General features: G+C 43.8%; 3 protein-coding genes and 1 long non-coding RNA gene across 8 annotated transcripts; 3 read left to right on the top strand and 1 right to left on the bottom strand.

Annotated features, from left to right (window-relative positions):
• Positions 1 to 50: 50 nt before the first annotated feature.
• ulk1b (unc-51 like autophagy activating kinase 1) lies at positions 51 to 18,650 on the top strand. 4 transcript variants are annotated; one of them, XM_089020515.1, is made up of 27 exons: positions 51 to 739; positions 2,276 to 2,368; positions 2,630 to 2,671; positions 4,919 to 4,951; positions 5,437 to 5,473; positions 5,549 to 5,722; positions 5,791 to 5,864; positions 5,944 to 6,045; positions 6,702 to 6,760; positions 6,963 to 7,045; positions 7,443 to 7,496; positions 7,599 to 7,693; positions 8,584 to 8,758; positions 8,848 to 8,902; positions 9,014 to 9,097; positions 9,864 to 10,007; positions 10,502 to 10,644; positions 11,045 to 11,310; positions 11,393 to 11,598; positions 12,264 to 12,385; positions 13,003 to 13,128; positions 13,204 to 13,388; positions 14,010 to 14,194; positions 14,371 to 14,489; positions 15,082 to 15,239; positions 15,548 to 15,683; positions 15,859 to 18,650. In XM_089020515.1, exons 1-27 carry the CDS (start codon positions 650 to 652, stop codon positions 15,912 to 15,914), a joined length of 3,096 nt encoding a protein of 1,031 aa, XP_088876641.1. In that variant the 5' UTR covers positions 51 to 649; the 3' UTR covers positions 15,915 to 18,650. The 4 variants fall into 4 exon arrangements, with proteins under 4 accessions (XP_088876641.1, XP_088876640.1, XP_088876639.1 ...); XM_089020514.1 differs by having other exon boundaries at positions 8,827 to 8,902; positions 11,048 to 11,310; XM_089020513.1 differs by having other exon boundaries at positions 8,827 to 8,902.
• A 607-nt stretch (positions 18,651 to 19,257) lies between these two features.
• ccdc74a (coiled-coil domain containing 74A) lies at positions 19,258 to 24,102 on the top strand. The gene is made up of 7 exons (XM_089020809.1): positions 19,258 to 20,135; positions 20,702 to 20,749; positions 21,175 to 21,241; positions 21,555 to 21,705; positions 21,789 to 21,889; positions 21,976 to 22,026; positions 22,369 to 24,102. The coding sequence occupies exons 1-7, from the start codon at positions 19,835 to 19,837 to the stop codon at positions 22,478 to 22,480; spliced, it is 831 nt and encodes a 276-aa protein (XP_088876935.1). The 5' UTR covers positions 19,258 to 19,834; the 3' UTR covers positions 22,481 to 24,102.
• On the bottom strand, positions 21,670 to 24,531 carry LOC148884924 (uncharacterized). The gene is made up of 3 exons (XR_016118310.1): positions 24,407 to 24,531; positions 21,873 to 22,009; positions 21,670 to 21,796 (listed from the first exon to the last, which is right to left on the bottom strand). It is a non-coding gene; the product is annotated as an uncharacterized LOC148884924 (long non-coding RNA).
• crkl (CRK like proto-oncogene, adaptor protein) lies at positions 24,457 to 27,966 on the top strand. 2 transcript variants are annotated; one of them, XM_089020807.1, is made up of 4 exons: positions 24,458 to 24,906; positions 25,240 to 25,552; positions 26,378 to 26,852; positions 27,460 to 27,966. In XM_089020807.1, the coding sequence occupies exons 2-4, from the start codon at positions 25,242 to 25,244 to the stop codon at positions 27,592 to 27,594; spliced, it is 921 nt and encodes a 306-aa protein (XP_088876933.1). In that variant the 5' UTR covers positions 24,458 to 24,906; positions 25,240 to 25,241; the 3' UTR covers positions 27,595 to 27,966. The 2 variants fall into 2 exon arrangements, with proteins under 2 accessions (XP_088876934.1, XP_088876933.1); XM_089020808.1 differs by having other exon boundaries at positions 24,457 to 25,552.
• Positions 27,967 to 27,978: the final 12 nt, after the last annotated feature.

Here is a 27,978-nt window from a genome sequence, read left to right as displayed (position 1 = left end):
GAGAACTTCTGTGACGTCAGAGCTACAGCTGTGTTCGGGGGAATGCGCATGCGCGTTACGGCTCCTGACTAAACCGTCTGCTTTGTTGGGACCATCGATGCTGCTGGGACACTCGGCGACTCCGCTTTTATTGTTGATCGATGATGGAATAGATTCAAGCGTTAGCGGATTAGCCTATTTGTGATTGTATGTGATGAGTAACAATCACCGTTTTATTTGTTAATGTGATTGTCTTTGACGACAGAGGCGAGGAGCTCCTGTATATAAACAAAACACAGCGCGAGCTGCTTTTAAGGTGGCACGTCATTGGCGACAGCTGGAACAACAAGAGCAAGACAGGCAGGCTTTCAGGCCCGGTTTCGGTCCTTCTTTCGGCGAGCTCGACAACGGGAAGAGCTCGGTGTCCACAAAATGGAAGTCTTCGCTCGGCCTCGTCTGGAGTGAAACTCCGTCACGAGCGAACATGAGCGAGGAGGGTCGTTTGTTGTCCGGACGGCGGCTCCTGGCGAGTGAAAGAGGGGCTAACTGTCCCTGCTGCAACCCCCGATTGACTGACGAGAGAGGCGAGCTTGTTAGCAAAAAGGCTGACCGCAGGACCTCCGGTTCTCTGACCCGCTCCAAATAGTGCTTAAGCGGACTGTGGTGCAGCATGGAGACGGTGGGCAAATTCGAGTTCAGTCGGAAGGACCTGATCGGTCATGGCGCATTTGCGGTCGTCTTCAAAGGCCGTAACCGGGAGGTGAGTGTTCGTTTTCGGCACGGGGACACGTTTTTTTGGCGTAGTCGCGATTTCTGCTGTTTGTTTCGGGAACATTTGCAACCTAATTTGATGTATTGGACTCGAAATAAAACGAGCAATTAGTCATTTGTCGTTTGTTTTCGTGGTGCCACCTTAAGAGGCCTAGCTGCCTAAACTCGATGTCCTGGAGTATAAACAATACTACTGGTAAACACATCAAATCGAATGATTATTTCTTGAAATGTAATCGATTGGCAGATATTGCATGAGGTGGTCACTTATTTGCTCGAATTTGGGACGTTTTGAATCTGTTGACGATGCACGAGGCGCTTATAATAAACATGTTGAAACATGTTCTGCAACTGCCACCATCAAGGCAATGATTCAGACACAAACCCGTCATTTTAGGTGTTCTTATGAAGACAGGTGTCATTTTAATATGTGCCTTTTTTTAAAAGACCTGCTACACATTTTTTTACTTTTAATTTGGCGCATAGCTAAAGAAAACAATAACACGATAACAATCACAAAAGTGTCCTTTTTTTAAAAACATGACACATTACCCATTCCAATCACGTTGCATCACAGCACAGGAAATGTTGTAAAAGGTGAAGTTGAAAACGTTGGCGATTATGTAATGTGTTCTGGGGACCAACTTTCACGTGGGACCCCCACCATCGACCTCCCCTTCCTGCCCCTAAAACCCCCCGGAAGTGGGAGGTGCCTCCATATATGTTTGTTTGTGGATTGATCTCAGAGTTTTAACAATATTTGTAGGACTGACTAGTTTGCAAACACATCATGACATGAGTTACTAAACTGAATAATTTGTAAAGTGGGCGATGTGTGTAATAACACCTTGCAAAGGAGTCCATATTTTAAAACAATATTTTGGCTTTTGAGACAGCCAAATTCTATAAGTGCATTTGTAGATTCCTGTGTTCATTTTCTCATTTCTGATCCATTCCCAATTCATTTTGTGAGTTAATGATAATATTTGTAGCTAGCTAGCTGTTAGCTGTCTATTAGCTAGCTTGCTTTCTATCCGAGTTACTTTCGGGTTGAATGAAGGCCTAGCTAGCCATCTGAGCTATCTATTAGCTAGCTAGCTTTGTATCCATTTTACTTAGCTATCTATTAGCCGTCTATTAGCTAGCTAGCTTTCTATCTGAGTTCCGGGTTAAACGAAGGGCTAACTAGCTATCTGTTAGCTGTTTATTAGCTATATTGCTTCTTCCGGGTTGAGTGAACACTGGCGTGTGTGGCTGCCGCTGCTCACCCACACAAAAAACTTATCCTGTGACTGTAAAGTGACCTTGAGAGTTTTGAAAGGCACTTATAAATGAAATGTATTATTATTGTTGTTATTATTATTATTATTATTATTATTATTAAATATTCAATAGCCATTAAAAATCTAATTAAAAATAATACAAAAATTAAAATAAATAATACAAATAAAATAAAAATTAAAATAAATAAATGAATAAAATCATAAATATTATCATATTCATTTGTGTGTTGTCTTCTTGTCAGAAACATGATTGGGAGGTGGCGGTAAAATGTATCAATAAGAAGAACCTGGCCAAATCCCAGACGCTGCTGGGAAAGGAGATCAAAATACTCAAGGTAACTATTATTACGATCATTTTGAATTATTGCCAAAGCATTTCCATGCAAGGAAAAAAATATGAATGTTTTAGACTCAATAATGTCATTTGGTAAATTGCCACCTTAATATTCATTTTATTTATTCATGTGCTAGTCTTTCTATAGAATAGAGATGATCTGGTCAAGATGAGGTTTTGTTGGCTTCAAAAGTCAAATTTAGCATGTATTTTTGAAAGTAAACATGAACTAAAAAATGACATGAAATGCTCTCGTTTGCAGGAACTCAAGCACGAAAACATAGTTGCATTACTGGACTTTCAGGTATGAAATAATACGCTGGCCCGCTCTTTGCATAGCTAATTATGTCACCGCACGTTGTCCCAATTGGTTCTCAGTCTGTGCTCAACAGATTGAGCAGAAGGAGGGCATGGCCACATGACCCATTTCGCTCTCATGCCACACCAATGTTTTTGTTTTCTAACTTTTTTATTCTTTTTAATGAGACGTGAAAAAGCAAAATGGCACCTTTTGTTTTGAAACCTTTCACTTTTGGATTTGGTTTTGTGGTTCACACCGCCATGCGACTTTTTGCAATTCTACATGTGCCGCTTCGTACGAATGTATACGCGCGTCTATTTAAAATTAGCGGTATTAAAGTCTTAGGCCTGCGGAGAGGTAGCGCTTAGGACTCAACAGTCACGAGTGTCTGCAGCCTAGCAACACGCATTGGCATTCACTGCGGCCTCAACACACACACACTTAAAGGACAACCGACAGCATTTTTTGGTTTCCTAACTGACATCAGAAAAATGTTTTATAGCATCTAAAATCCCCAAAACACACAGGCTGATATTTTTAGTCAAATGCAAAACACCAATAAAAATGACTTGAGTGTGCTAAAACTGCAAAAAAAAATTGAGCTTCAAATTGGGGATTTTCTGAAAGTCCCGCCCCTAGTTGGTGACGTCACGCCAAGACGTCTTGCCTTGCTCGAGAATCAAAACAATGGCTTCAGATTCGGAGAAGATGTTTTCTTGTTATGAATATGATTCAAATAGTTCTGAAGAGGAAAGCATAAATGTTTGCAATCGATTAAAGAAGTCTTTCCGGGTCATTTTGAGGACTGATGAGTAGCGTCCTAGAAAATGCAGAAGATGGCGCCCAAGCTCCGTTGGAAATCAGCTGATTTGTCAACGAATATCAAATAATTGTCTTGGTGCAACACACAACGATTCACCATCGCGTTATTTATATGTTTTCCTTCTAATTTCGCCATAAACACGAATTCTTCAGACCAAACAAAGTACCGCAAAATGCATTGTGTGTCGCTTTCTCGGTCAGGGGCGTTCCTTCAGTGACGTCACGTCAGGAGTCGTCACCAACTCAAAAACAAGACTTCCTGAATATTCAGCGTGAGTCTTAAAAAGTATAATATAGCTATATGCGGGTGGAATCTTTGTAAAATACACTCAGTAGAAGTCATTTGAAGTGATTTTACAAATTATGGACACAACTTGTTCGGAGGCGTCGGTTGGTCCTTTAACACGCCGAGACAACCTGACATGCTCTGCTCGTCTCACCTTATGCTGAGAGTTGACCTTTTGGAACACGGCGGGCGGTTTCTTGACTGCCAACGTCAAATCACGCCCCCCCCCCCCTCCCAAGGCAAAATCGTAACTGAATCTTATCACACATGCGAACCTTTGGCGAGCACATGACTTTGTTGACACTTTTGAACCTTGTAGCGGTTGCACGTTTCGCTGGAATGTGGATGCTGTCACACGGCGTTACCATTCGTTCGCCTACTCGAAAACGTACAAAGGGTGCTCCTGTGTGCACCGCCAGTGTTTACACATTAGACTTTATTTGTTTTACTTGTCGAGCATGTTACAAGGCTCGTCGTCGTAGCAGGAGATTTATTGCATTGGTGTTTTGTGACCTTTTTTTTCTTTTTTAAACCGGTACACATGATGCAAATAAGGCATCAGGAAGGTTGTGACCACTTATTTATTTGTTAAACATTCCCAAAGATGAATCATTTCCCTGATATTGGATTTTACACTATACACTTAAAGTGACACCATTTTGTTTTTCACAATTTTGTTATGTCATAGCAGCGCCGAGTTACAAAAACTAAAAATAAAGCGTACCAAACTGGATTTTCTAAGCTTGGAATTGAATCTCTTTCGAGGATAATTAAAAATCAGATACAAAATTGGTTTCTGAGAATGCGACTGAAACCTAAACTCTTGAGTGTGTTTGTTTGCGTCGATCAAGCTAGCTCGCTAGCTAACGAGGTCTCTAGCTAGCTAAATAAAGTGCGGCAAACTGGATTTTCTAAACTTGGAATACAATCTATTGCGAAGATAATTAAAAATCAGATACTAAATTGCTTTCTGAGAATGCGACTGCAACCTAAACTCTGAAGAAGTGCGTTTGCGTCGATCTAGCTAGCTCGCTAACGCCATGTTTTCTCATCCACTTAGCCACAATCTGTCTGCACGAGAACCACCTGTTCCTGTTTTTGTCTGTTTCTGACATGATTTTTTTTCACCTCACCCCCTTTAGGAAACTGCAAGCTCGGTGTACCTAGTGATGGAGGTAAGCCTGGCGCGGCCTTTGACCTTTGTTTGCTCATAACTGTGCTATGTCAGCGTTTGAGCTAAATTTAGAGCAGCTCTCACTCGCCCCACACGCCGCCGTCTGCTGCACAATCCAGCTGATTGCGCTTGTGTGTTTATCTCAGAGTTAGCTACGGTTAAATCATGTCATAATTAGAGAAAGTCTCGTGAAAAACAGCCCCATAAATAAACAATCGGTTTATAATTGCGCTATTTTTTTTATCACCCAACGTTGTTGTCTTATTTGTATCAAAGAAAGATTCGGAGAAGATGCTTTCTTCTTATGAATGTGATTCAAATAGTTCTGAAGAGGAAAACATAAATGTTTGCAATTGATTAAAGGAGTCCTCCCGTATCAATTGGAGCCATCAATGACAGCAATGTAGCGTCCCAGAAAATGCAGAAGCCTGCTTGAGCATAGCGCCAATTTCCTCTCATTCAATTTCTTCCCCCTCACAATTGCAGTATTGCAACGGCGGCGACCTGGCCGATTACCTTCACGGTAAGTGAAGCCTTTTCAAAAGCCGTCTGACGACAGCGAATACCCAAAGTTCAACGTTTTTCCCCCCTTTGGCAGCAAAAGGCACGCTGAGTGAGGACACCATTCGAGTTTTCCTGCAGCAGATCGCCGGTGCCATGCGAATCCTGCAAACTAAAGGCATCATCCACCGGGACCTGAAACCACAGAATATTCTGCTTTCCTACCCACCCGGACGGAAATCCCACTCCAACAACACATGCATCAAAATTGGTAGGCAGACTCGCGAATCCGGAGAAACTCGCTTATCTGTTTCTCATCACTTTTAACTCTTCCCGTAGCCGACTTTGGTTTTGCTCGGTACCTTCAGAACAACATGATGGCCGCAACTCTCTGCGGGTCACCGATGTACATGGTAACTAAGGACACATTTCTCCCCCGCCATAAAAATATTGATCCCCAAAAACAACCCGTCGTTTCTATTCCCTCGCAAGGCACCGGAGGTCATCATGTCCCAAAACTACGACGCCAAGGCTGACTTGTGGAGCATCGGGACCATCGTGTTCCAGTGCCTGACTGGGAAAGCTCCTTTCCAGGTACACACAAGGCCGTTGTGGGCAAACTGCAGCACACTTAAAGAACAACCGGACGCCTCTGGACAAGTTGTGTCCATCACTTCAAATGACTTCTACTGAGCGTCGATTCCACGGCATATAGCTATATTTTACGTTTTAAGACTCGCGCTGAATATTCAGGAAGTCTTGTTTTCCAGTTGATGACGATTCCTGATGTGACGTCACTAAAGGAATGCCCCTGACTGAAAAAGCGACACACAATGCATTTTGGGTACTTTGTTTGGTCTGAAAAATGTGTGTTGATGGCGAAATTAGAAGGAAAACACATAAATAACACGATGGTGAATCGTTGTGTTGCACCAAGACTACTATTTGATACTAGACACAAATTCCCACAGACAAATCAGACCATTTCCAACGGAGCTTGGGCGCCATCTTGTGCATGTTCTGGGTGCTACATTGCTGTCATGGATGGCTCGAATTGATATGGGAGGACTCCTTTAATCGATTGCACTGCTCCACAGCAAAGTTATTGTCTCTCATCGCCCCCCCCCCCCACCTTTCCACTTCCTGTCTGTCTTCACCTCTCTGACAACCACATTGAAATTTATGACCGAGGTTTACGACATGGCGGGTGTAGTCGCGCTGACACGAAATTGTCTTTCTGTCACCTTTAGGCCAGCAGCCCTCAGGATCTTCGGATGTTTTATGAGAAAAACAAGAATCTTAGCCCCAAGTAAGTCGTTGCAACGGGTTAGCCGCATTATTCTTGTCAATTCTTTACATGGCATAAAAAAATGTCTTGCATACGGGTTTTGGATGAATAGGGAGGGTTTGCCTATAGATTGCAAGGCATCCATCGCATGTTGGACGTTACTTGTCAAAATCCGTCGGTTCCTCCACGCCACAGTGGTGATGATGATGTTGTCATTTTGCAGCATTCCCAGAGAGACTTCCAGCCATTTGAGGCATCTGTTACGGGGTCTGCTCCAGCGCAATCATAAGGACCGCATGGATTTTGGTGAGTCGGGGAGGGGGCGGCGGGGGTCTGGATGCAAAACAGCAAATCTGGTTAGCAACCGGAACATTCGCCAGCAGTAAATTTCAACTCATTCACTGCCAGATGATGTGCAAAAAAGTGTCCACTTCAGTGCCAGGGTTTTTGTCATTGTCACTTGAATTCCAGGACCCACAGAATATTGAGTTTTAGGACGGCATAAACATTCAATACAGCGTTAGAATCCTAAAACGCTATTCTTTCATTAGAAAAAAAAATGTTAATTGCTAAATTATATAGGTCTGGAGTTGTATGAGCTTGAAATGAGGGTGGCTGTCTAAAATAAATACAATGCAATAATAATAATAATACATTTGATTTATGAGTGCCTTTCAAAACTGACAACCTGTGCTTTCCACAGATGAATTTTTTTCTCATCCCTTCCTGGAGGCCGCCACTTCATCCATAAAAAAGTGTAAGTTGCATTTTTTACTGTCAATATTTGGATCATCAAATACGTGCTGGATGAAAGTTGCGTTCAAAAGTGCGTTATTTTCTACACTTGATTTCCTTGCAGCAACGCCCCCTGCGGTCACCATGACCTGCTTCCCAAGTTCGGCTTCTGCCAGCTCTTGCAGCAGTTCGTCCACCTCGCATCTGGCCTCCCCACCGGTCGGTGTTTATCTTTTCTTCAATTTCTATACAGTGATAGCTCGGTTTACGAACGCTTTAGCTAACGAAGTTTCGCCTTATGAACTAGTTTTTGGGAAACACTGAGCGCCACGGTTGCTGGCGGACTAGTTTTCCACACCCCGTTTGAGTACAGATGTGGTTTGCTATCTAGTGGAGTACTTTTGCTGTTATGGGACCGAAAAAGACCCCAGCACAGGCTAGTGTTAAGCCAAAGAGGACACAAAAGAAAATGTCGGTCGAGCAGAAGAAGGAGATCATCGAAAAACACAAACGTGCTTTGCGTTTGTGTGACTTAACGTCCCAGTACCTGTATGCTAAGTGAACCATTGCTACGTGTGGCTAAGGGTATTTCTGTGTTGTCTCAGCAACGGTCTCAGGCAATAGAAGTGGTTGAAAAACTTCTGTTGATTTGGATTAACGAAAAGCAGCTCGCAGGGGACAGTGAGTGAGGGTATTATCGCCGAGAATGCACGGCAACTACTCATCAAAAACCATCAAAAAGGTAAATAAAACGACTTTATTATACAGTACAGTTTCTTTAATGACAATACCATAGTACATTTATTATACATAAAACAAGGTATATTGTGTGTAATTTTAAGGCTTATTTAGTAGAAAAGTATGTTTTATGGGGATCTGGGAACCGATAATTCTCATTTTAATGGTTTCCTATGGGAAATTAATTTTTGCAATACATACTTTTTGCCTTACACACACTTTCTGGGAACCAATTAAGTTCGTAGGCCGAGGTACCACTGTATATACCGCTTGCCCCCTATGCCTAAATGATTAACCAAGGTCTTTGTGACACCCAATGTGTCGCTCATCAATCATTCCTCTCATTTGCACTTTCCCATCTACCCCCGCAGCAATCTCTCGGCGACGCGCAGCATTTACGCGCCAAAACGTTAGCCTCCCCCACCCAAGAGGCCGCCGGCTTTCTCCTCAAGGATTCATCCGGAGGAGGCGGCGGCGGCGGCAGCAGCAAGAATTCCTCCTCCTGCGACACGGACGACTTTGTCATTGTGCCCGCTCACTTTAATGGTAAAGCCGTCGAGAATTTGTCCGAATAATATACAAGTGCGATAGAACAGATCATAAACGTATATAAGATATGCGGTTTTGTGCTACAGCGGCTGAGCTGGCAAGTGAGAGTAAAGTACTACAAGACAGTTTGATGAACAGCGGGTAAGAAAAAAAAAAAAAAGCTTGTTACTTGTCTGGGTGGACTGACAATATGGAAATGGACTGTTTGCAAATGTCGTAAATACTGTTTTTTTGGTCATTTCCTGTGTGAAGCTCCCTCCTGACATCTGGTTTATGCGTCCAAGCCAAATCGCCACCACACTCGCCACCCTACGGCGGCTCCCCCAGTCGTGTCAGGTAACGGCGCACAGAGCTGGATCGACTCCAGGAAATGTATTTGATTATTTTAGCTTTTAGCCGTTTCATAAAAGTGCACACATCGGCTTGCAAAATCATCTTGAAATATTAAACGTTTCAAAAAACAGCCTTTAAAAATCACAAGAAGTTGACATTATTCGCTCACTGGGGGTTAAATATAGTGTCCTGCTGCTTCCAAAATGACCTTGAAAGTGACCTTGAGAGTTTTGAAAGGTGCTTCTAAATAAAATATATTATTATTATTACAGTATCTATTAGCTAGCTACCTATCTATCTATTTGAGTTCTGGGTGGAGTGAACGCTGGCGCGTGTGGCTGCCGCTGCTCACCCACAGAAAACTGACTGTAAAGTGACCTTAACAGTTTTGAATGGTGCTTATAAATGAAATGTATTACTATTACTGTATCTATTCGTTAGCTAGCTACCTCACTATCAATTTGCTATCTATTAGCTATCTATTAGCTGTCTAGCTCGCTAGCTATCTAGCTGGCGAGGTAGCTATCTATTAGCGACTATCCTGTTCCTGTAAAGTGACCTTGAGAGTTTTGAAAGGTGCTTATAAATTAAATGTATTATTATTATTACATACATTATGTTTTTATGATTCCGCGACACATCCAATATGGCCGACAACGACAGTGATAGTTGTATTATTGTTGTTTTTTGCCGCATATTCACACCAAATTTCATCTCATAATTTTTTGCGGGGGAGGGCTTTTATTATTATTTTTTTTTTCCCCGACAGGCCCAGTGAGTCGTCAGGGAGTAATTATGCGGGCCCCGGTGGAAATCATGGTCACTCGTTGCCAATCCCAGTTCCCACTCAGGTGCACAACTACCAACGCTTGGAGCAGCAGATTTATACAACCAAACAGGAAGGATCGCCCCGGTGGGTGTCTTATTTACTATAATTATAATAACAATCATACATTTCATTTAAAAGTGCCTTTTCAAAACTCTCAAGGTCACTTTACAGTAACAGGATACGTTTTTTTTTTTAATGTGGGAGCTACACGCGCCAGCCTTCACTCGACCCGGAAGTAACTCACCTACAGAAAAACTGATCCTGATCCTGATGACTATAAAGTGACCTTGAAAGTTTTGAAAGGCGCTTTTATAAATGAAATGTATTATATTGCTAATGGCTAACTAGCTAGCCAGCTATTTAGCTAAAAGATAGCAAATAGCTAGCTAGCAAATAGAAGCTAGCTCCCATTAGCCACTAAATTTGAATCATGAACAGCAGTTTGCTGCAATTAATTGTCACTACCCTCCTCAGACTTATTTGATTGTTTTTTTTTAAACAAAGAACTCAAATAGATAGAAAGTTATTTGTGTGCATGTTGTACAAACACCGTCACTTCATTCAACGCGTCTCATCAGGCTGTCCACTCCGGTGCACCGTTGCAGCAGTGGAAGTCCGCTGGGCTTTGCGAGAACCGGACCTTCTCCACCTTACGGAACGACGACCGCCACCCGAAGGCTCTCGCTGGGAGGATCAAGACCCTTTCAGATCTCCCCTCAAGGTAGCGAAGAGGCTATTATGTTGACATAGATGTCCTTCCTTCACTGAATGGATGGTTGTTGCATGATTTATGATCTTCTGAGAAGCACCTGCTTTCCTTTTTTTAGGGTCTAATTGCAGATAAGTGTGCTCCGCCTGATTTATTTAGTTTTTATGGCTAATGAGGCACTTTTTCAAATATGTTTTTTTTTCTGGTGCTGTAAAAGAGCGATAAAATATCACATGGGGTGAAAAGAATTCATAACGCAATATTAGCTCATGCAAAAATATGTCCACTGCAGTGCCAGGGTTTTTGTCATTGTCACACAAATTCCGCAGAATATTGAGTTATTGAGGACTACATATTTTGGTCCATCATCCATTGTTGTAAATCCTCTGACCTTCTTCGCCACACACTTCAGCAGCTCAACATGCTGAATCCAGGCCGACGGCGACTCCCAAACACTCCCCAGTGGCTACGGGATTGGGGACGCGTCTCCACAGCGCCCCCTGTCTTTTAGAGTGCACCACCGGCGGCGGCAGACAAAAGATCCGAAAGCAGCACTCGGACCCCGTGGTGGTCCCCGCAGCCGGTTTGATGACGGTTCGCCCTTTGCACTCGTCCCCACGCCTCAGTGAGCTCATGCAGCGGAGCCCACTGCCCACCATCTTGGGTTCCCCCTCCAGGGTGAGCCATTTTTGTTTGAATTTCCGCCATATGAACCGTAACACTTTCAACAAAGCTTCTCCGTCGTTGGTTCCGTTTGCAGACGATGCCCCCGTTTGAATTCCCCAAACCCTCCAGCGCTCCAAACCACGTCAACTTCCTGACCCAGCAGGGTTTCGTGGTGGGCTCTCCCGGCAGCAGGCCCATACAAATGGATCCCAGAGACGCTGGACAACCAATACCCGCGCACGGCCCGCAGCCTTCTCACTGCATCCATAGGATGACGGATGATAACAGGGGCTTTGGAAGGTAAAAGTTATTAGCGTGCCATGTTTTTGTGTGTCGCCACACCAAACAATATTTTCAGAACATCTTAATTTTTTTCCTTATTTGAAACTTGAACTAATATACCGTATTTTTGGCACGATAAGGCAACCCTATAAGGCTTTAATTTTTGTTTCAAAAGCTGACCCGGTAACATCCGACTTATGACAGAGTTTTGTGGTTGTAAGTCGAAATCCATTCAAAATGTTGACTCGGAGGCTAAATGACCGGCAAACTCTGGTGCGTTGCGGTGCCAGGGGAATAATTAAAACTGTAAAAATAGGGTCTTGAGATCGTGGTCGTAAGTACGGCTGGTCGTAAGTCGAAAAGAAAAGGTGGTGGGCAGGGTGCGGAGGGTCCAACAGGATTTTCCGTGCCCTTTCCGGCCTTCTAGCGAGTTGCGGTTAAAATTGTGAAAAATAGGGTCTGGAGGTCGTGGTCGTAAGTACGGGTGGTCGTAAGTCGGATGTTACCTGTATATGGGAAAAGTTTAAAATGTAATTGGTTGAAGGTGCGCCTTATGATCCAGTGCACCTCATAGATGAAAAAATATATTCAATATGTCGTTTGTTGAAGATACGCTTGATAGTCGGGAAAAGACTCTACTTTCATCAATCAAATGAAAAAATGTGAATTGTTTTGTGGTCCAGATCTCAAAGTGCCGGCCTCCTGTCCGACATGTTGCTGATGGCAGCCTTTGGAACAGGTGCAACAATGAGCGACCGAGGCAGTGCGGAGAATCTCGCCTGTGAAAAAGCCATCGACATAGCAGGCATGTCTTTCATATGGCCCTTAAAGGACAAGCGACACCATTTTTTTTTTGTTTCCTAACTGACGTCAGAAAAACGTTTTATAGCATCTAAAATAGCCAAAACACGCAGGCTGATATTTTTTAGTCAAATGCAAAACACCAATAAAAATGAGTTAAAGTGCCCCAAAACTAAAAAAGGCCCAAAATGCATTGTGTGTCGCTTTCTCGATCAGGGGCGTTCCTTCAGTGACGTCACGTCAGAAATCGTCACCAACAAGAAAACAAGACTAGCTGAATATTCAGCGCGAGTCTTAAAAGGTCAAATGTAGCTATATGTGGTGGAATCTTTGTCAAATACACTCAGTAGAAGTCATTTGAAGTGATAATACAAATTATGGACACAACACAGAGGCGTCGGTTGTCCTTGAATCAGAATCAGAAAACCTTTATTCGTCCCACAATGGGGACATTTGCATGAAGTCATTTATTATTGGTGTTTTGCATTTGACTAAAAAAATATCATCCTGCGTGTTTTGGCTATTTGAGATGCTCTAAAACGTTTTTTTCTGATGTCAGTTCAGAAACAAAAAAAAAAAAATGGTGTCGTTTGTCCTTTCAACATGTCATTGTGCATTTAGTGCCCTCCGGTGCTGTCCGATGTCCCGCCCCGAGTTCGTGCAGCCCAGCGCAGGTGGTCTTCACCATCGGCTCACCTCCCAGTAGCGGCACGCCGCCTCAAGCCTCCCGACAGAGAAAATACTCGGGTAACACCCACTTGGACGAACGCAGACGACACGCCTCTCATTTGGCGCTTTTAAGACTTCTCGTCCCCGCCGCAGGGTCGTTTGCGTCAGTCAGCCCCGCGGGCTCCTTCAGCAGCCGCCATCCCCCGCCGGCCGCCTACGGCGACGGCTTTGACGCCTCTTCAAGCCCTCGTTACAATTTTTTTGATCCCATCACGGCCAACATGGGCGGTCGGATCACCTTCGAGGCCCCCGAGCTTCCTGAGGAGACCCTGATGGAGGTGAGATCATCAATAATCATCTTGTTATGACATTTAGAAGCACCTTTCAAAACTCTCAAGGTCACTTTGCAGTCGCAGGATACGTTTTTTTTTTTTCTGTGGGTGGGCAGCGGCAGCCACACGCGCCAGTGTTCACTCACCCCAGATCGCCGATGCGTAGGTGCAACTGTCGCGGCTTAGAATTGAAGCGGATTTATGCGGGGCAGGAGATGTGAGACAATCTATTGGCTGGCTAGCTATGTAGCTAGCGATCTGTTGGCTATCTATTAGCTAGCTTTCTATATATTAACGTCCGGGTTGAGTGAACGCTGGCGCGTGCGGCTGCCGCTGCTCGCCCGCAGAAAAACCGATCCTGTGACTGTTAAGTGACCTTGAGATTTTTGAAAGGCGCTTCGAAATGAAATTTAGGATGAATATTATGATTATTATGATTGTGATTATTTTCCAGCCCCCAAAAAGCCAAAGTGGCACAATATATTGTGACTTTAAAGCGCTGCTGTGTGTGTGTGTGTGTGTGTGTGTGTGTGTGTGTGTGTGTGTGTGTGTGTGTGTGTGTGTGTGTGTGTGTGTGTGTGTGTGTGTGTGTGTGTGTGTGTGTTCCCCGTCCGTGTGTAAGTGCAGCAGGAGCACACAGACACGGTCCAGAGCTTGCGCTTCACGCTGGATTTCGCTTGCTGTCTGATGGAGGTGGCCGGCGCCCGCGGCGTGGCCTTGACGGGCGTCCCGACGGATGCCGCTCACCCTCACTCCTTGCAGCAGCAAAGCCTGCTGGCCGATCAGATCAGCTCCCTCAGCCGAGAGTGGACGTAAGGCGGCCGGCCGCATCATCTATCTACCTAGCTAGCTAGCTAGTTAGTTAGCTATCTATCCAGCTACCTATTAGATAGCTAGCTAGCTTTCTATCTCTTTGAGTTATTCCGGGTTGAGTGAACGCTATTATTATATTCATGTTGACCATTTTGAAATGTTCTTGTGTCACCAGTCACGCAGAACAGCTGGTTCTGTACCTCAAGACGGCAGAACTCTTATCAACCGCCATCCAAACGGCCATGGAGCGAGTGAAACACGGCAAACTTTACCCCTCGACGACGGTCAAACAAGGTAATAATCATCATCATCATCATAATAATACAAGGTCACTTTACAGTTACAGGATAAGTTTTTTTCCTGTGGGAGAGCAGCGGCAGCCACATGCGTCGGCGTTCACTCAACTCGGAAGTTAATAGATAGAAAGCTAGATAATAGATAGCCAACAGATCGCTAGCTACATAGCTAGCCACCTAGATACCTCTTTTGCTGATAGCTAGCTAGACAGCTAGATAGTTAGCTATTTAATAGTGACATTCATTGTGTTAGCTAGCTAACTATCTAGCTGTCTAGCTAGCTAACACAATGATTGTCACTATTAAATAGAGAAAAAGCTAGCTAGCCAGCTAGTAGATAGATAGTTAGCTAGCTAGCACACTGAATGTCACTATAAAATAAATAGAAAGCTAGCGAGCCAGCTAGTAGATAGATAATAGCCAACAGATAGCTAGCTAGATAGCTCTCTAGCTGATAGTGGATAGATAATAGATAGCCAACAGATAGCTAGCTAGATTACTAGCCATTTATATAGCTCTATAGCTGATAGCTAGCTAGATAAGGTAAGGCCACTTTTGTTTCTCTAATTTGATTTCTTGCATTTCCTTAGTGGTCAGGAGGCTGAACGACTTGTACAAGTCCAGCGTGGCGTCGTGCCGTTCCCTCAGCAGCCGTCTGGAGCGTTTCTTTTCCAAAAAGCACCGACTGATGGACAAAATCACCTCCATCACGGCCGAGAGGCTGCTCTTCAGCCACGCCGTGCAGATGGTAAGACAGCAAAAGAAAGAAAAAAAAAAAACGATTCGGAAATATTTGAAAGGGCAGTAAAATAACTTGAAAAAGGTCAAACTAGCTAGCTATTAGCTTGCTACCTAGCTATCTATCTATTTGCTATATATTAGCTGGCTATCTCACTGGATATATGCTCGCTATTAGCTAGCTATCTGGCTAACTATCTGGCTGGTTAGCTATTAGCTATATATTAGCTAGTTTTCTATCTATTTGAGTTACTTCCGGGTTGAGTGAACGCTGACGCGTGATGATGATGATGATGATGATGATGATTTGTTGGTTAGGTTCAGGCTGCTGCTCTGGATGAGATGTTCCACCAGGGAGAAGCATGCGTCCATCGCTACCATAAAGCTCTCCTGCTGATGGAGGGCCTCTCGCTGCTTCTCACCCAACAGGAAGATCTTCTCAGTGTCAACAAATGTAAGTCAAGAGAGAATCATCTGAAATTGGGACTCGGTTCCTTTGTTCCAGTGGACTGTCGTTCATCATCATCATCTTTCTCTCTTTCTCTCGCTCTCTCTCTACCTCACTCTCTTTTTTCTCTCTCTCTCTCTCTCTCTCACTTTCTCTCTTGCTTGGGCTCTCTACCTTCCAGGTAAAGAGTGTATCGAGCGGCGCCTCGCAGCCTTGCAGTCCGGGCTCTGTGTTTGATACCCTCCCATCCCCCTCCTACATGATGTCCCCTATCGACGTATTAGCAACAAACTTCAACACCCCCCCGCATCACCTCAGGTCACGTCAAAAATCACAACATCTCCTCAAGATTCGTATTACGGCCCTAAAAACGGATGTTGGTGGTCGTTTGTGATGCACCTCACGTGAGAGACCCTGTGGCCATTTCAGTCGCCATGATATATTTTTTAGACAGGCACTGAAGCGGACAACTAAACCGCCCTTTGTGGTTTTATCTTGATGGAGGGACTCGGAGGTGAAGGCCTTTAACTTGGAGGTACAGAGGACGTGTTGAAGAAAGCTCAACTAACTATCAAGTATCATTTTCATCATATTATCTACGCGTTTCAAACCAGTTCATGAATCGCTTGCTCTAGTGTACATAACATTGTTACAACTGGACGACAACTTCTGCCAAGACGATAAAAAACGCCTTTTTTTAAATGCGTTGTGTAATAAGTTAAGTTGCTTTGACACTTTATGGACTTGCTTTTTATAAGGAAGGCGATAACGGCGGGGAGGGAAAATGATGTTTTCTCACATTGCGGGTCCAAAACAGGCGGGAGAGGCTCTTAGTTGCAGTTTGAGCTAACTGCGCTAACGATGTGGAGCTAACTGGAGGATGTTTGTCTTGTGTATAGTCATTTATTCACCACGCCCCCTCCCCCCAACATGCAGTTCCTTCTTTTTTCTTTACATTCTCGAATTTTAATCAATCATCATCGGCGCTAATGCTAATGCGAATGTATAGGACAGGAGAGAAGCCGCGTCAACATCAGTTGGAATGTTGTTTTTTTGTTTTGCACTGTTGAAGTACTGTACAAAGCGGAACATGCTACACGTGTCACATATTGCTTTATTTGTTTGGATATACTACAGGTAACATCCGATTTACCACCGAGTTCCGTTCCGACCAAACGGTCGCAAGTCAAAATCCATTCAAAATGTTGAATAGAGACTCAGAGACTAAATGACTCACAAACTCCTCCCCTATGATGCCATCACGCGGTCGATTGCTGTGCGAGCGTGAGGTGCTGGCTGGCTGGCCAAAATTGTCGTCCGCATTGCCTACCTGCTGGCGTGTTGCGGTGCCAGGCGTAGAATTGAAATGTTAAAAATAGGGTCTGGAGCTATCGATTAGCTGTCTTGCTATCTATTAGCTAGCGAGCTAGCTTTCACGGTCGTAAGTCGGATGTGGCCTGTACTTTGACTGATGAGCTGGTTTCTATTTTCACTTCCTTTCATGGAGTGCAGTTGTAGTTACGATGCGTTTGGTGTGAGAGTGTTCATTAACAGAATGTGGAAAAGAAGAAACAAATATGCTCAAAGCTTTACGGTGAGGGATAGGTTTAAAGGACAACCGACGCCTCCGGACAAGTTGTGTCCATAATTTGTAAAATGGCTTCAAATGACTTCTACTGAGCGTATTTTACAAAGATTTCACCGCATATTTGACCTTTTAAGACTCGCGCTGAATATTCAGGAAGTTTTGTTTTTGAATTGGTGACGATGCCTGACACGAATTCCCAGCGGACAAATCAGCCCATTTCCAATGGAGCTTTGGCGCCATCTTGTGCATTTTCTGGGATGCTACATTGGAGTCCTGATGGCTCGAATTGATACGGGAGGACTTCTTTAATCCATTGCAAACATTTATGCTTTCCTCTTCAGAACTATTTGAATCATATATCACTAATAAAGGCAAATCCAATCCGATATTCATAACTGGATGAGTAACAACAAAGCATCTTCTCCCAATCTGAACTCTCTGAAGCCATTGTTTTGATTCTGGAGCAAGGCAGTTTGTGAAGGAGTAGTCTGGCGTGACGTCACGAATAAGGGGGCGGGACCTTCTGAAACTCGACATTTCCAAGGTCATTTTGAAGTAGTTTTGGGACAGTTTTACGTCATTTTTATTGGTGTTTTGCATTTGACAAAAAAATATCCGCCTGCCTGTTTTGGATATTTTTGATGCTATAAAACGTTTTTCTGATGTCAGATAACAAAAAAATGGTGTCGGTTGTCCTTTAAATATACGGAATTTGCTTTGAGGCTTTTTATTATTCATAATTTTTGTGTGTGTGTGTGTGTGTGTGTGTGTCTACTGGTTGAGTTTTACATTCCTAATATCGGCTCAGTCACTTCAATGGCGAGCACCTGCGATGCATGTATCACTTTTTTTGTGTGAGTGTGTTAAACAATCCCCCACCTACAATCATAGCTAATGGCTATCCCAATGATCAATTTGGGTCACCATGAAAAGAATGTGTGTGTGCGTTGAGATAACTTTAGGGTGATGTATGTGTTCGGGGGGGCATGTATTATGTTCTGCTGTAATGTTGACTCGCTGCCATTTTTCTTTTGGGCGTGTGTGGTTGCTGTCCCAAGCATTCCCATGAAGCTTAAAATGAAGTGTAACCATCGAGAAGGTTCACAGTCTCCTTCCTGAAAGGAGTCCAGAATATGTCATCATTTATTTGTGTCAAGTATCACCTCTAGGAATTGTAAATTAAGTTATTGTTGTCATTGTATTTATGGATCTGCGGGTGCAGAGGGAAGATGATATTACCATTTCATAAATGTCTTGTTTTGGGTTTTTTGTCCCCCCCAAAAGACATTTTCACATTGTCATGTATGGCAAGACACTCTCTCAATGTCCCCTGTGTGTAAAAACCCTTATTGCAACATGAATAAAGTTAAAGGAATGGATATGAATATTATATCCTGTTTTAACTTTTTTTTTGCCCCCTCCATGCATGCTAATATGTAAATAATGTGATGTGAATTAATTTGGCACAGCATTCATTGAAAGGCATTTAAAAAAATATATAAATCCATAGTTACTTCATTTTGTTTTTATTAATTTATTTAGTTGGGAGGGAATCACTCAAAGATAAAGTACACTTCTATTTGTAATACAGTACTGTTGTGATAGATTTTAGCACTTTTGCACCGCCCCTAACATTGAGGACCAATCAGAAGGCTCTGTCGCTATGTTTTCCGTCACTTGATTGGTTCTTGCGTCTGCCACACTTCCGGACTTACATAATGTTTCAAAAGTCAGAATTGTCTGTCGTCAGTTTATCGAATTTTAATATATAGAATCAGAAATTATGAAAATTTATCTATAATTTTGACTTAACTCTATAATGTATCCATTCTTTTACTTTTCGTTTCATTTTTATTAGTCATATCGTTGTGATATATTTTAACACTTTTGCACCGCCCCTAACATTGTGGACCAATCAGAATGCTCTGTTTGTTTTCCGTCACTTGATTGGTGCTTGCGTCTGCCACAGTTCCGGACTTACAATGTTTCAAAAGTCCAAAGTTTATTAAATTGTATTTGTTTGACGTTGGAAATGATCCCGAACCGTTTTCAATATTTACGATTCAATCTATAATGTATCTTTTGTTATACTTTTCGTTTCAATTCCCGAGTTAGAAAAGCTAAATCAAGTGTCACTAAGTAATTACTGTCCAGCATATACCTTACGGACGCGTTGTCGTATTTCTATGTATGAAATGCGGGGCACTATTTCGTATTTAATGTTTGTGTCGTAAACGGCACGTTTGTTCTTTATGACGAGAGCAAGTGGGGGGGGGGGGGGGACGTCGTTAATCCGAGGCAACGGGAAGGCATCGGAGAGAAAAAAAAGTTGGGCTGTCGCCATAGTAACCGTCATTCGACCAGGTTGTAGTATCAATTTGTCTTATTGCTTGGAGTGTTAAAGCTTTTTATTGTTTTGCACGAATTATAACTCCGTGTTTTGTATTTTTTTAATGACAATGATATCACGTAAAGTATCGCTGCTACTTTGACCAAGTTGCCGTTGACTTGCTCGGGGGCAAAAAAAAGGGCAAAGCTAAACGCTAAGCTAGCTGGATGAAGCACGGCTATGTCCAGCAAAAACCTCCCGCCGGTACGCCACCTGCCACAGTGGAGCCGAGTCGGGCGTCTCGGAGTGCCGTGCTCGCCTCGACGTTTACCGGCGAACCGACTGCAGCCGCTGCCGGTCCTCCCCGCGGGGGATCGAAGTGGCCCGAAGGCGGCGACGACGACGACAGGCTCGGTTCCCGTCGACACTGACAGCCGCGTCGCATCACTGCAGAGGAATATCGAATTTCTGCAATATCAACACCAAGAAACGCTGCACAAGCTTCATCAAGAAGTGGATCTTCTCAGAAGGGAGAATAAAGGTCAGCTTTGAATCCACTTTGAGTACATTTCATAACTTTGCAGCTGTGAAATGTACATTTCTCCACTGCGAGACTAAGAAAAGCAAATCCTATCATATCCTACATTGCTTCTTTGTATTGTATTGTATTCCATTCTAATCATATAGGGGGGGGGAAACAAAAAGTAGATTGTACTTTCTCCAAATGTTTTGACAACAACTGTCATATTTCCAAACTTGTTTTTGATTGGTTTAGGTTGTAGGGTCGTTACCGAAACATTTGTGTCTATTTATTGCATTGTATTTTTGATTATATTTTATGTATTATAGTACCTATGCTTGTCTGCGACTGTAAAGTGTCCTTGAGAGCTTTGAAAGGTGCTTAAAATGTAATGTATTATTATTATTATTATTACAATGAATGATTTTGGATGCTGATTATATGAACAGAACTAGCAATGTCATGGTTACATTTGAATAAGTGAAAAGTTAGCATGTGATGTTCTCCATTGGAGGCGAACATGAAACTGGTGTCACTTTTCCTCATCCGGTGTCTTGTTTCTCCAACCTTTATTTTATCTGTTGCAGAGTTAAAGTACAAGATGATTATGGAGTCTCCAAAGCCAAGTAGGAAAGGTAAGATGCAATGCAAACATGAAAATATCACCATAATTCACATTGCAATCATTTGTTTTCATTTTAACTCATTCAATGCCAGACGATGTGCAAAAATATGTCCACTCCAGACTCTTTTCTCTCATTAGAAAAAAAGAGTTAATTCCTAAGTTATATAGGTCTGGAGTCATAGGCGCTTGAAATGAGGGCGGCTGTCCAAAATACAATGCAACACACATATTGGTTTATATAGCGCTTTAACAAAGTGCTAAAATGGAAAAAAAGAAATGCTGCCCTCTTGTGGAAAAGAAAAAACACATTGTCAGCGGCTATGGCCAGCACTTTATCGGCACCCAAACAAGAAAAAACACCCGAGCAATCAAGTCAATCAAATCAAGCACCCAAGTAATATTTGTACGTGATCTTCCTCCACTGTGTTCTTCTAGTTTTGAAACATAGCCAAGTGGGTGTTGGACCTCTCGTTCGGGGGAAAGAACCCACACAGAACCAAAGGTGAAGATTTTGCTTTAAAATGACACCAAGTTCACATATCTATTATCTATCTACTAGCTGGCTAGCTAGCTTTCGAACTATTTAATAGTGACATTCGGTGTGTTAGCTAGCTAGCTAGCTAACTATCTAGCTGTGTAGATAGCTATCAGCTATAGAGCGATCTAGGTGGCTAGCTATCTGTTGGCTATAATCTACTAGCCGGCTAGCTAGCTTTCTATCTATTTAATAGTGACAATCTACTAAATGTATGTGAAGTAACGAGCCAATGTTATGTGGAAGCATGGGCGACTGTTGACATTGATGGACCCTACAGAACAAACGGAAGGTCGGAGCAGTTAGCCACGTCGCTGCAGACGCTCCACCTCCACAACGGTGCGTCTCAACCGGCGCGGACGTCCACGGCGAGGGAATGCGAGAACATCATCCGACAGCTGTGCAATACCAACCGTTTACAGGCTCAAGAAGTGAGGACGGCTCTCGCGATGCAAAGTGTTTTGGCGGCCATTTTGCGGGCTTCAACTTAACGTTGTCGTTTGGTGTCTTGTAGATTGTGCGCTACAAGGAATTGTTGAGAGATATTGTCATCAACAAGAGGATCACTCCAGAAAACTACAATCTGACCAAAGCTTACCTTGTGGAGAATATCTGGTGAAGTACTCGAGTACATTGTTGCGTTTTTTTGCTAACATGACAATAACGAGTAGAATTCTTATTGGATGTCTCCTTTTTTTCAGCAAATCTTCCGACAACATGTTTCCTAATCTGGACCTGCAAACAGGAAAAACGTACGTCATTGTGTTTCCCTGCCTGTGTGTCATGTTAGACGAAAATAAAAACAATTTATATTTATATTTCATATTAGCTATTTAGCTAGCTTGCTATCTAATTATAATTACCAGCTATTGAAGCTGGAATGAAGTGCTAACATGCAAAAAAAGGAAAATGCTGCCCCCTTGTGGAAAAGAAAAAAAATCCAGAGGTCTGGCCAGCGATTTATCGGCACCCAAGCATGAAAAAAATTAATTCGGGAATGGTGCCCGGCGTAATATTTTCAATTCCTGAATAAATTTGTGAATGGCAGTGAATGAATGAATTGATGGATATTTTTATTAAATTTCCCCTCCCAGTACCGGCGTGACTCTGCCCGCGCTAACGCAGAGCCTCAGCTCTTCTGTGGCGGAGCACCCGCGAAGGAATCGTACCGTCCACAGAGGTCACGTCAAGGCGACGGTGCGCTGAGAAGGTTCAGATGATCAATCGCCACCCGAGCAACAACGGCAACTGTCAGGACAGCAGACATTTTGTTTTTTTGTAAAGTCACATGACAGGAAGATCATGTGGAATGTGTTTCCAGTCGCAGACTGATGGAAGGTTTTTGTCAGTGTTACGTGTTGGGGATTTCCCCAAAAGATTGTTCTCATCAACAAAGTTCTTGGGACGTCACCTACGTGAATGAATTCGGGATCGGGCTAGCCGGACCAGTGCTAGTTTTTGCTTGACAATTAGTTGTCTTGAAAATAAACTAACCTGAACACCACCAGACCTTGGGCCAACCAGAGTCGGTCAGATCAATACTGTTCTTCTGGATGAATGGACAAAAATAAAAAATATATAAATCAAGAGAAAATCTTCCTGGGAGATAGAAATGTTGTGATTATTTGCTATCCATTTGCTAGCTGGCTAGCTATTAGCTGTCTTGCTGGTTGGAAGCTGTCTAGCTTTTGGCTATCTGACTATCTTTGCTATTTATTAGTTATTCATTAGCTAGCTGGCTAGCTATTAGCTGTCTAGCTGTTGGCTATCTTGCTATATTCGCTATTTATTAGCTATCCATTAGCTACCTGGCTAACTATTAGCTGTCTTGCTTTATCCTGTGACTTTAAAGTGACCTTGAGAGTTTTGAAAGGCGCTTAGAAATCAAATGTGTTATTATTATTATTATTATTTTCTTTTCCCCCATTTTGTAGCAACTACGTATTGGCATGAACCAGTAAGGGCAAGACTTTATTTACATGCGCTACATGTCGCGGTGCTAATAGTGCTCTATGGCAGCTGCAGCCACAAGAGAAATGAGGATTGAAACCAGAGGAACTACATTTTCTTTTACTTTTAGCGCTTCAGTGGCACGCCATTGCATGCTAATTCGCTAATGCTTTTCATTGCAGTTTCTATTTATAGAGGTTCCTTTTTTCGACAACCCCCCTTGCAAAAAAAGTTTTTTTCACTATATGAACTCATTCACTGCCAAATGTGCATAAAATGTGTCCACTCCAGTGCCAGGTTTTTGAAATATTAAACTGGCGTATTTCATTTTAGGATTATTATTTTTTTAGCTGATGACGCAGACCCTGCTAGTGGGCACATCACGTGTCAAGTGTCATGTTTCATATTTGAAAAACAAACATTAAAATTACATTTAAAAAAAAATAAACCTGAAAAACCCTGAAATTGACCCACACATTTGATTGTGTGTTGAGATTTCCAGCAAATTGTGCCTTTTTTTTCCCCTAAATGCTGATAAACTTGAAATTTATTCGTCATTGGTGGGTGTTATCGTTGAAAGTAATTTATGTCTTGCTATCTAGCTGCTAGTCATATAACTTGCTATCTATTTGCTATCTATTATTTTTATGGCTATCTGGCTGGCGAGCTAACTATCTAGCTAGCGCTCTTTTAGCTATATAGCTGGCTAGCTAGCGAGCTATCGATTAGCTAGCAAAGCTTTATGTTTGAGTTACTTCTTGGTTGAGTGAACACCGGCGCGTGTGGCTGCCCCTGCTCACCCACTGAAAAACATATCCCGTGACTGTAAAGTGACCTTGAGAGTTTTCAAAGGCGCTTATAAATGAAATGTATTATTATTATTATTATTGGGTGGGCCCTTGTGTGGGAGGGGTGAAACGTTACCGCTGTGTCATGCATACCTGTCAATTTACACCCGTATTTTATCAGAATCAGAAAACCTTTATTCGTCCCACAATGGGGAAATGTGCACGTTGATACGTTTTTTTTTTATCATTTATTCAAAGAATAATAATAATTTTATACGGGAACAAATCAAAATGGCGTGACTGATGCCATTTTGATTGACAGCTCACACCGGCCCCGCTTCGTCACCTAGCCCACCCACCCCCGACTCTACGTCCCTCCCTCCCCCCTCCTTACTTCCTCCTCCCCCTCCGGGCGTCAATGACGTGCACTTTTCGAGCGGGACCTGCCCTCCCGTCGCCATTTTTTCGTCTCTCTCTTGCACAAGTCGGCCTCCGCGTCGAACGCGAAGAAAAAGGAAAGTAGTAGTGCAAAAATCCGGTACGGGTTGCATAGTAGTGCCGCGCGCGCGTCACGTGATGACGTGACCGCGCACGATTCGAGCCGCCGTTGTGGAATCTTGTGAAGACGACGTGTGTCGGGCCGCCATTTTTGTTCTCCGACGCCGCCTCCAAAGTCCGCTTCGACTCCAGGCGGGGCGGCTTCGAGCAGGCCTTTTTTCTATCTTCTGAAAAGTCATTTTTTTAACCCTCCAGCGGCGACGTCGAAGCGACATGAGGAATTATCAGAGGAACAACTGAGGCCATTCCTCCCCCTTCTTAGAACCGACATTGATCGAAGGAGATAAATGACCAGACTTTAATCTTCCGGTGTCATCTCGGAAGCAGAAAGCAAAGGTGGAATCTACATGTTGTTGTTGCTTTGGTGTTAGTTTGTTGTTTTTATCTTTCTCCGCTGAGCTTGCTAACTCCAGGAACCGCGGCATGGTCCAAAGTTGTCTCGGATCAACCTGTTTGTGAGCTCGTCTGCTAGTCCAGTTGACCGCTTCAGATTAGGGTTTTTTTGGGGTTGGGGGTTTCTCTGAAGAACGACACCCTCCAAGGTGGTCTCGAACCACCTGCCCTGGAACCTTCCAATTTGCAGCGATTACTTGTGTTCCTACAGACCCCTCCCCCTAAGTTAGTAGATTTCTCACCTGGAGACTGAATTGAACGTATTTTTTTCGACAGACATGTCCACCGCTCGCTTCGACTCATCTGATCGTGCCACCTGGTATTTTGGACCCGTGTCCCGCCAAGAGGCGCAGAACAGGTTACAAGGACAAAGACATGGCATGTTCCTGGTCCGAGATTCATCCACCTGTCACGGGGACTACGTGCTGTCGGTTTCGGAGAATTCCAAAGTGTCTCACTATATCATCAACTCTTTACCCACCAAGAGGTTTAAGATCGGAGATCAGGAGTTTGAGCACCTTCCCGCACTCTTGGAGTTCTACAAAATCCACTACCTGGATACGACCACCCTGATAGAACCCGCTCCTAGGTAAGGACATGCTTGCCATACAAGATTACCCGCGGATGGGTTTTTATCTGGGTTGTCTATTTTTATCCAAAGTTAACCTACTTTGACTTTAGACTGCAGACTGTTATGTCACGAAGCATCAAGACAGATTTGGAAATGGCGCACATGGCTCAACTATGACTACACATGTAGAGGAATTAATATCCAATCATTGAGTGTACTCATTCACTCCCAGACGTGTAAAAATGTCCACTCCAGTGCCAGGGTTTTTGGCATTGTCACTTGATTTCCAGGACCCACAGAACATTGAGTTTTAGGACTATATAAACATTCAATGCAGCGTAAAAAGAAACCTTAGACTCTTTTCTTTCATCAGAAAAAAACGTTAATTCCTAAATCTTATGGGTTTGGAGTTATCTGAGCTTGAAATGGGCACGGCTGTAAAAAATACAATGCGATCTATTAGCTATATAGCTAGCTACCTAGCTATTTGAGTCAGGAAACACATTAGCTATCTATTAGCTGTCTAGCTATCTATTAGTAGAAAGCAAGAAAAACCAAAACCTGAAATTTGGGAATGGCGTTCTACGTCATATTTTCAATTCCCGAATAAATGGCAGTGACTGAGTTAAATAATGTCAATCTCAGATAATTGAGAATCTTGGACAAAAATCATTGCCGGAGGTCTGACCAGTGCTTTATTGGCACCCAAACAGGGAAAAAATGGCGCTCTACACCATGTTTTCAATTTCCGATTTATTTTCAATTAAAAGTTACTCATTCAAAGTTGGAAGTCCTGCTTTTGGCCACTTCCTGTTTTGTCATTTTTGAATTCTTGCCGCCAAGGTACCCGAGCACAATGAGCGCTCCCATCCAGCCTTTGGGCGGCCAAGAAGACAACCTGGAGTACGTTCGGACTCTGTATGACTTTACCGGCAGCGACGCTGAAGACCTCCCGTTCAAAAAGGGCGAGCTTCTCGTCATCCTGGAGAAACCCGAGGAGCAATGGTGGAGCGCCAAGAGCAAAGACGGTCGCGTGGGGATGATCCCCGTCCCCTACGTGGAGAAATTGGTACGACCCTCGCCGCACCCGGGCCAGCTGAGCGCCGGCTCCCGCAACTCCAACAGCTACGGCATCCCCGAGCCTTCGCATACGCTGGTGCACGCCTACGCCCAGCCGCAGACCCCGTCGCCGCTACCTCCGGGCACGCCTGGCGCCGTCAACGTGCCGCTGTCGGCCTTGCAAAACGGACCCGTCATGGCCAAAGCCATCCAGAAGCGAGTCCCCTGCGCCTACGACAAGATGGCGCTTGCTTTGGAGGTAAGAAAGTTGCGCTTTTGTGGGAATGGAAGCGTGCTCTTCGACTCCATCCCAAGCGGGCGCGCACCATTTTCTCAATGGACGACGTGCACACGGCTGCACGCAGGCGTTGCGCTTCATGCATCGCTAGCTAGCTATCTAGCTCGCTATCTATTGGCTAGCTAGCTTTTTATCTACAGGTAACATCCGACTTACGACCGAGTTCCGTTCTGACCAAGCGGTTGCAAGTCAAAATGGTCGTAAGTCGAAATCCATTCAAAATGTTGAATAGAAACCCCTCCCTTCCGATGCCACCACACGGTCGATTGCTGTGCGAGCGTGAGATGCTGGCTGGCTAGCCAAAATTGTCTTACACTTTGCGGGCCTCCTAGCGCGTCACGGTGCCAGGCGTAGAATAAAAAATAGGGTCGAATGTTACCTATATTTGTGTTACTTCCGGGGTGGCGCGTGTGGCTGCCACTGCTCACCCACAGAAAAAAAAACAATCCTGTGACCTTGAGAGTTTTGAAAGGTGCTTATAAATGAAATGTATTATGATGAATATTTGTAGTGGTCATCCGGTGTCATTTTCCTCCTTTAACTCCCCCCTCCTGTTTTCCCTCCCCAGGTTGGCGACTTAGTCAAGGTGACGCGGATGAACATCAACGGTCAGTGGGAGGGTGAGGTGAACGGACGTCGGGGTCTCTTCCCTTTCACCCACGTGAAAATCTTGGACCCCCAGAACCCGGATGAGAGTGACTGACCTTGAGCTCTATGTGAGTCCTGCCACCCCCCCCCACCCTATTCCTGCTTGGACCTGTATCATGACACCCCCCCCCCCCCAAACCCTCTTATTTTGTCTTTTCACCACCGCCTTTGCCAACTGCTGCAAGGCTTTGACTATTTCCAACCCCGGATCCATCCAATAATTTCACCCCCGGACCTCCCTTGACAAGCAGACCCCCCCTGATTCGCCCCCCTCTAGTGTATATTCGGCACACGACATGTTTTTGAATGTGTGTTTTGTTGTGATTAGCTTAGCGGTGAAGCGATGGAATCTTTACTCGACGCCCACGAGTCCGTCTTAACCTTAATTAAGCACCCACATGACCCCCCCCCCCCCCCCCCCCCCCCCGTGGTGTGATCC

This window comes from Hippocampus bargibanti, linkage group LG18, assembly GCF_051943395.1.
Source record: "Hippocampus bargibanti isolate YZ-2025 linkage group LG18, ASM5194339v1, whole genome shotgun sequence".
NCBI classification, from domain to species: domain Eukaryota; kingdom Metazoa; phylum Chordata; class Actinopteri; order Syngnathiformes; family Syngnathidae; genus Hippocampus; species Hippocampus bargibanti.
This window is presented reverse-complemented; position numbering and strand designations above follow the sequence as displayed.

What these genes read in the sequence shown, in the direction of transcription:
- ulk1b (XM_089020513.1), top strand. Translation starts at nt 650, where the DNA reads ATGGAGACGGTGGGCAAATTCGAGTTCAGTCGGAAGGACCTGATCGGT. An exon ending in TCTTGGGTTCCCCCTCCAGG is followed by an intron (nt 11,311 to 11,392) that starts GTGAGCCATTTT and finishes TTCCGTTTGCAG; the next exon opens with ACGATGCCCCCGTTTGAATT. An exon ending in GATAACAGGGGCTTTGGAAG is followed by an intron (nt 11,599 to 12,263) that starts GTAAAAGTTATT and finishes TTTGTGGTCCAG; the next exon opens with ATCTCAAAGTGCCGGCCTCC.
- ccdc74a (XM_089020809.1), top strand. Translation starts at nt 19,835, where the DNA reads ATGTCCAGCAAAAACCTCCCGCCGGTACGCCACCTGCCACAGTGGAGC. An exon ending in TCCAAAGCCAAGTAGGAAAG is followed by an intron (nt 20,750 to 21,174) that starts GTAAGATGCAAT and finishes GTGTTCTTCTAG; the next exon opens with TTTTGAAACATAGCCAAGTG. An exon ending in GACCTGCAAACAGGAAAAAC is followed by an intron (nt 22,027 to 22,368) that starts GTACGTCATTGT and finishes TTCCCCTCCCAG; the next exon opens with TACCGGCGTGACTCTGCCCG.
- crkl (XM_089020808.1), top strand. Translation starts at nt 25,242, where the DNA reads ATGTCCACCGCTCGCTTCGACTCATCTGATCGTGCCACCTGGTATTTT. An exon ending in CTGATAGAACCCGCTCCTAG is followed by an intron (nt 25,553 to 26,377) that starts GTAAGGACATGC and finishes CTTGCCGCCAAG; the next exon opens with GTACCCGAGCACAATGAGCG. An exon ending in AGATGGCGCTTGCTTTGGAG is followed by an intron (nt 26,853 to 27,459) that starts GTAAGAAAGTTG and finishes TTCCCTCCCCAG; the next exon opens with GTTGGCGACTTAGTCAAGGT.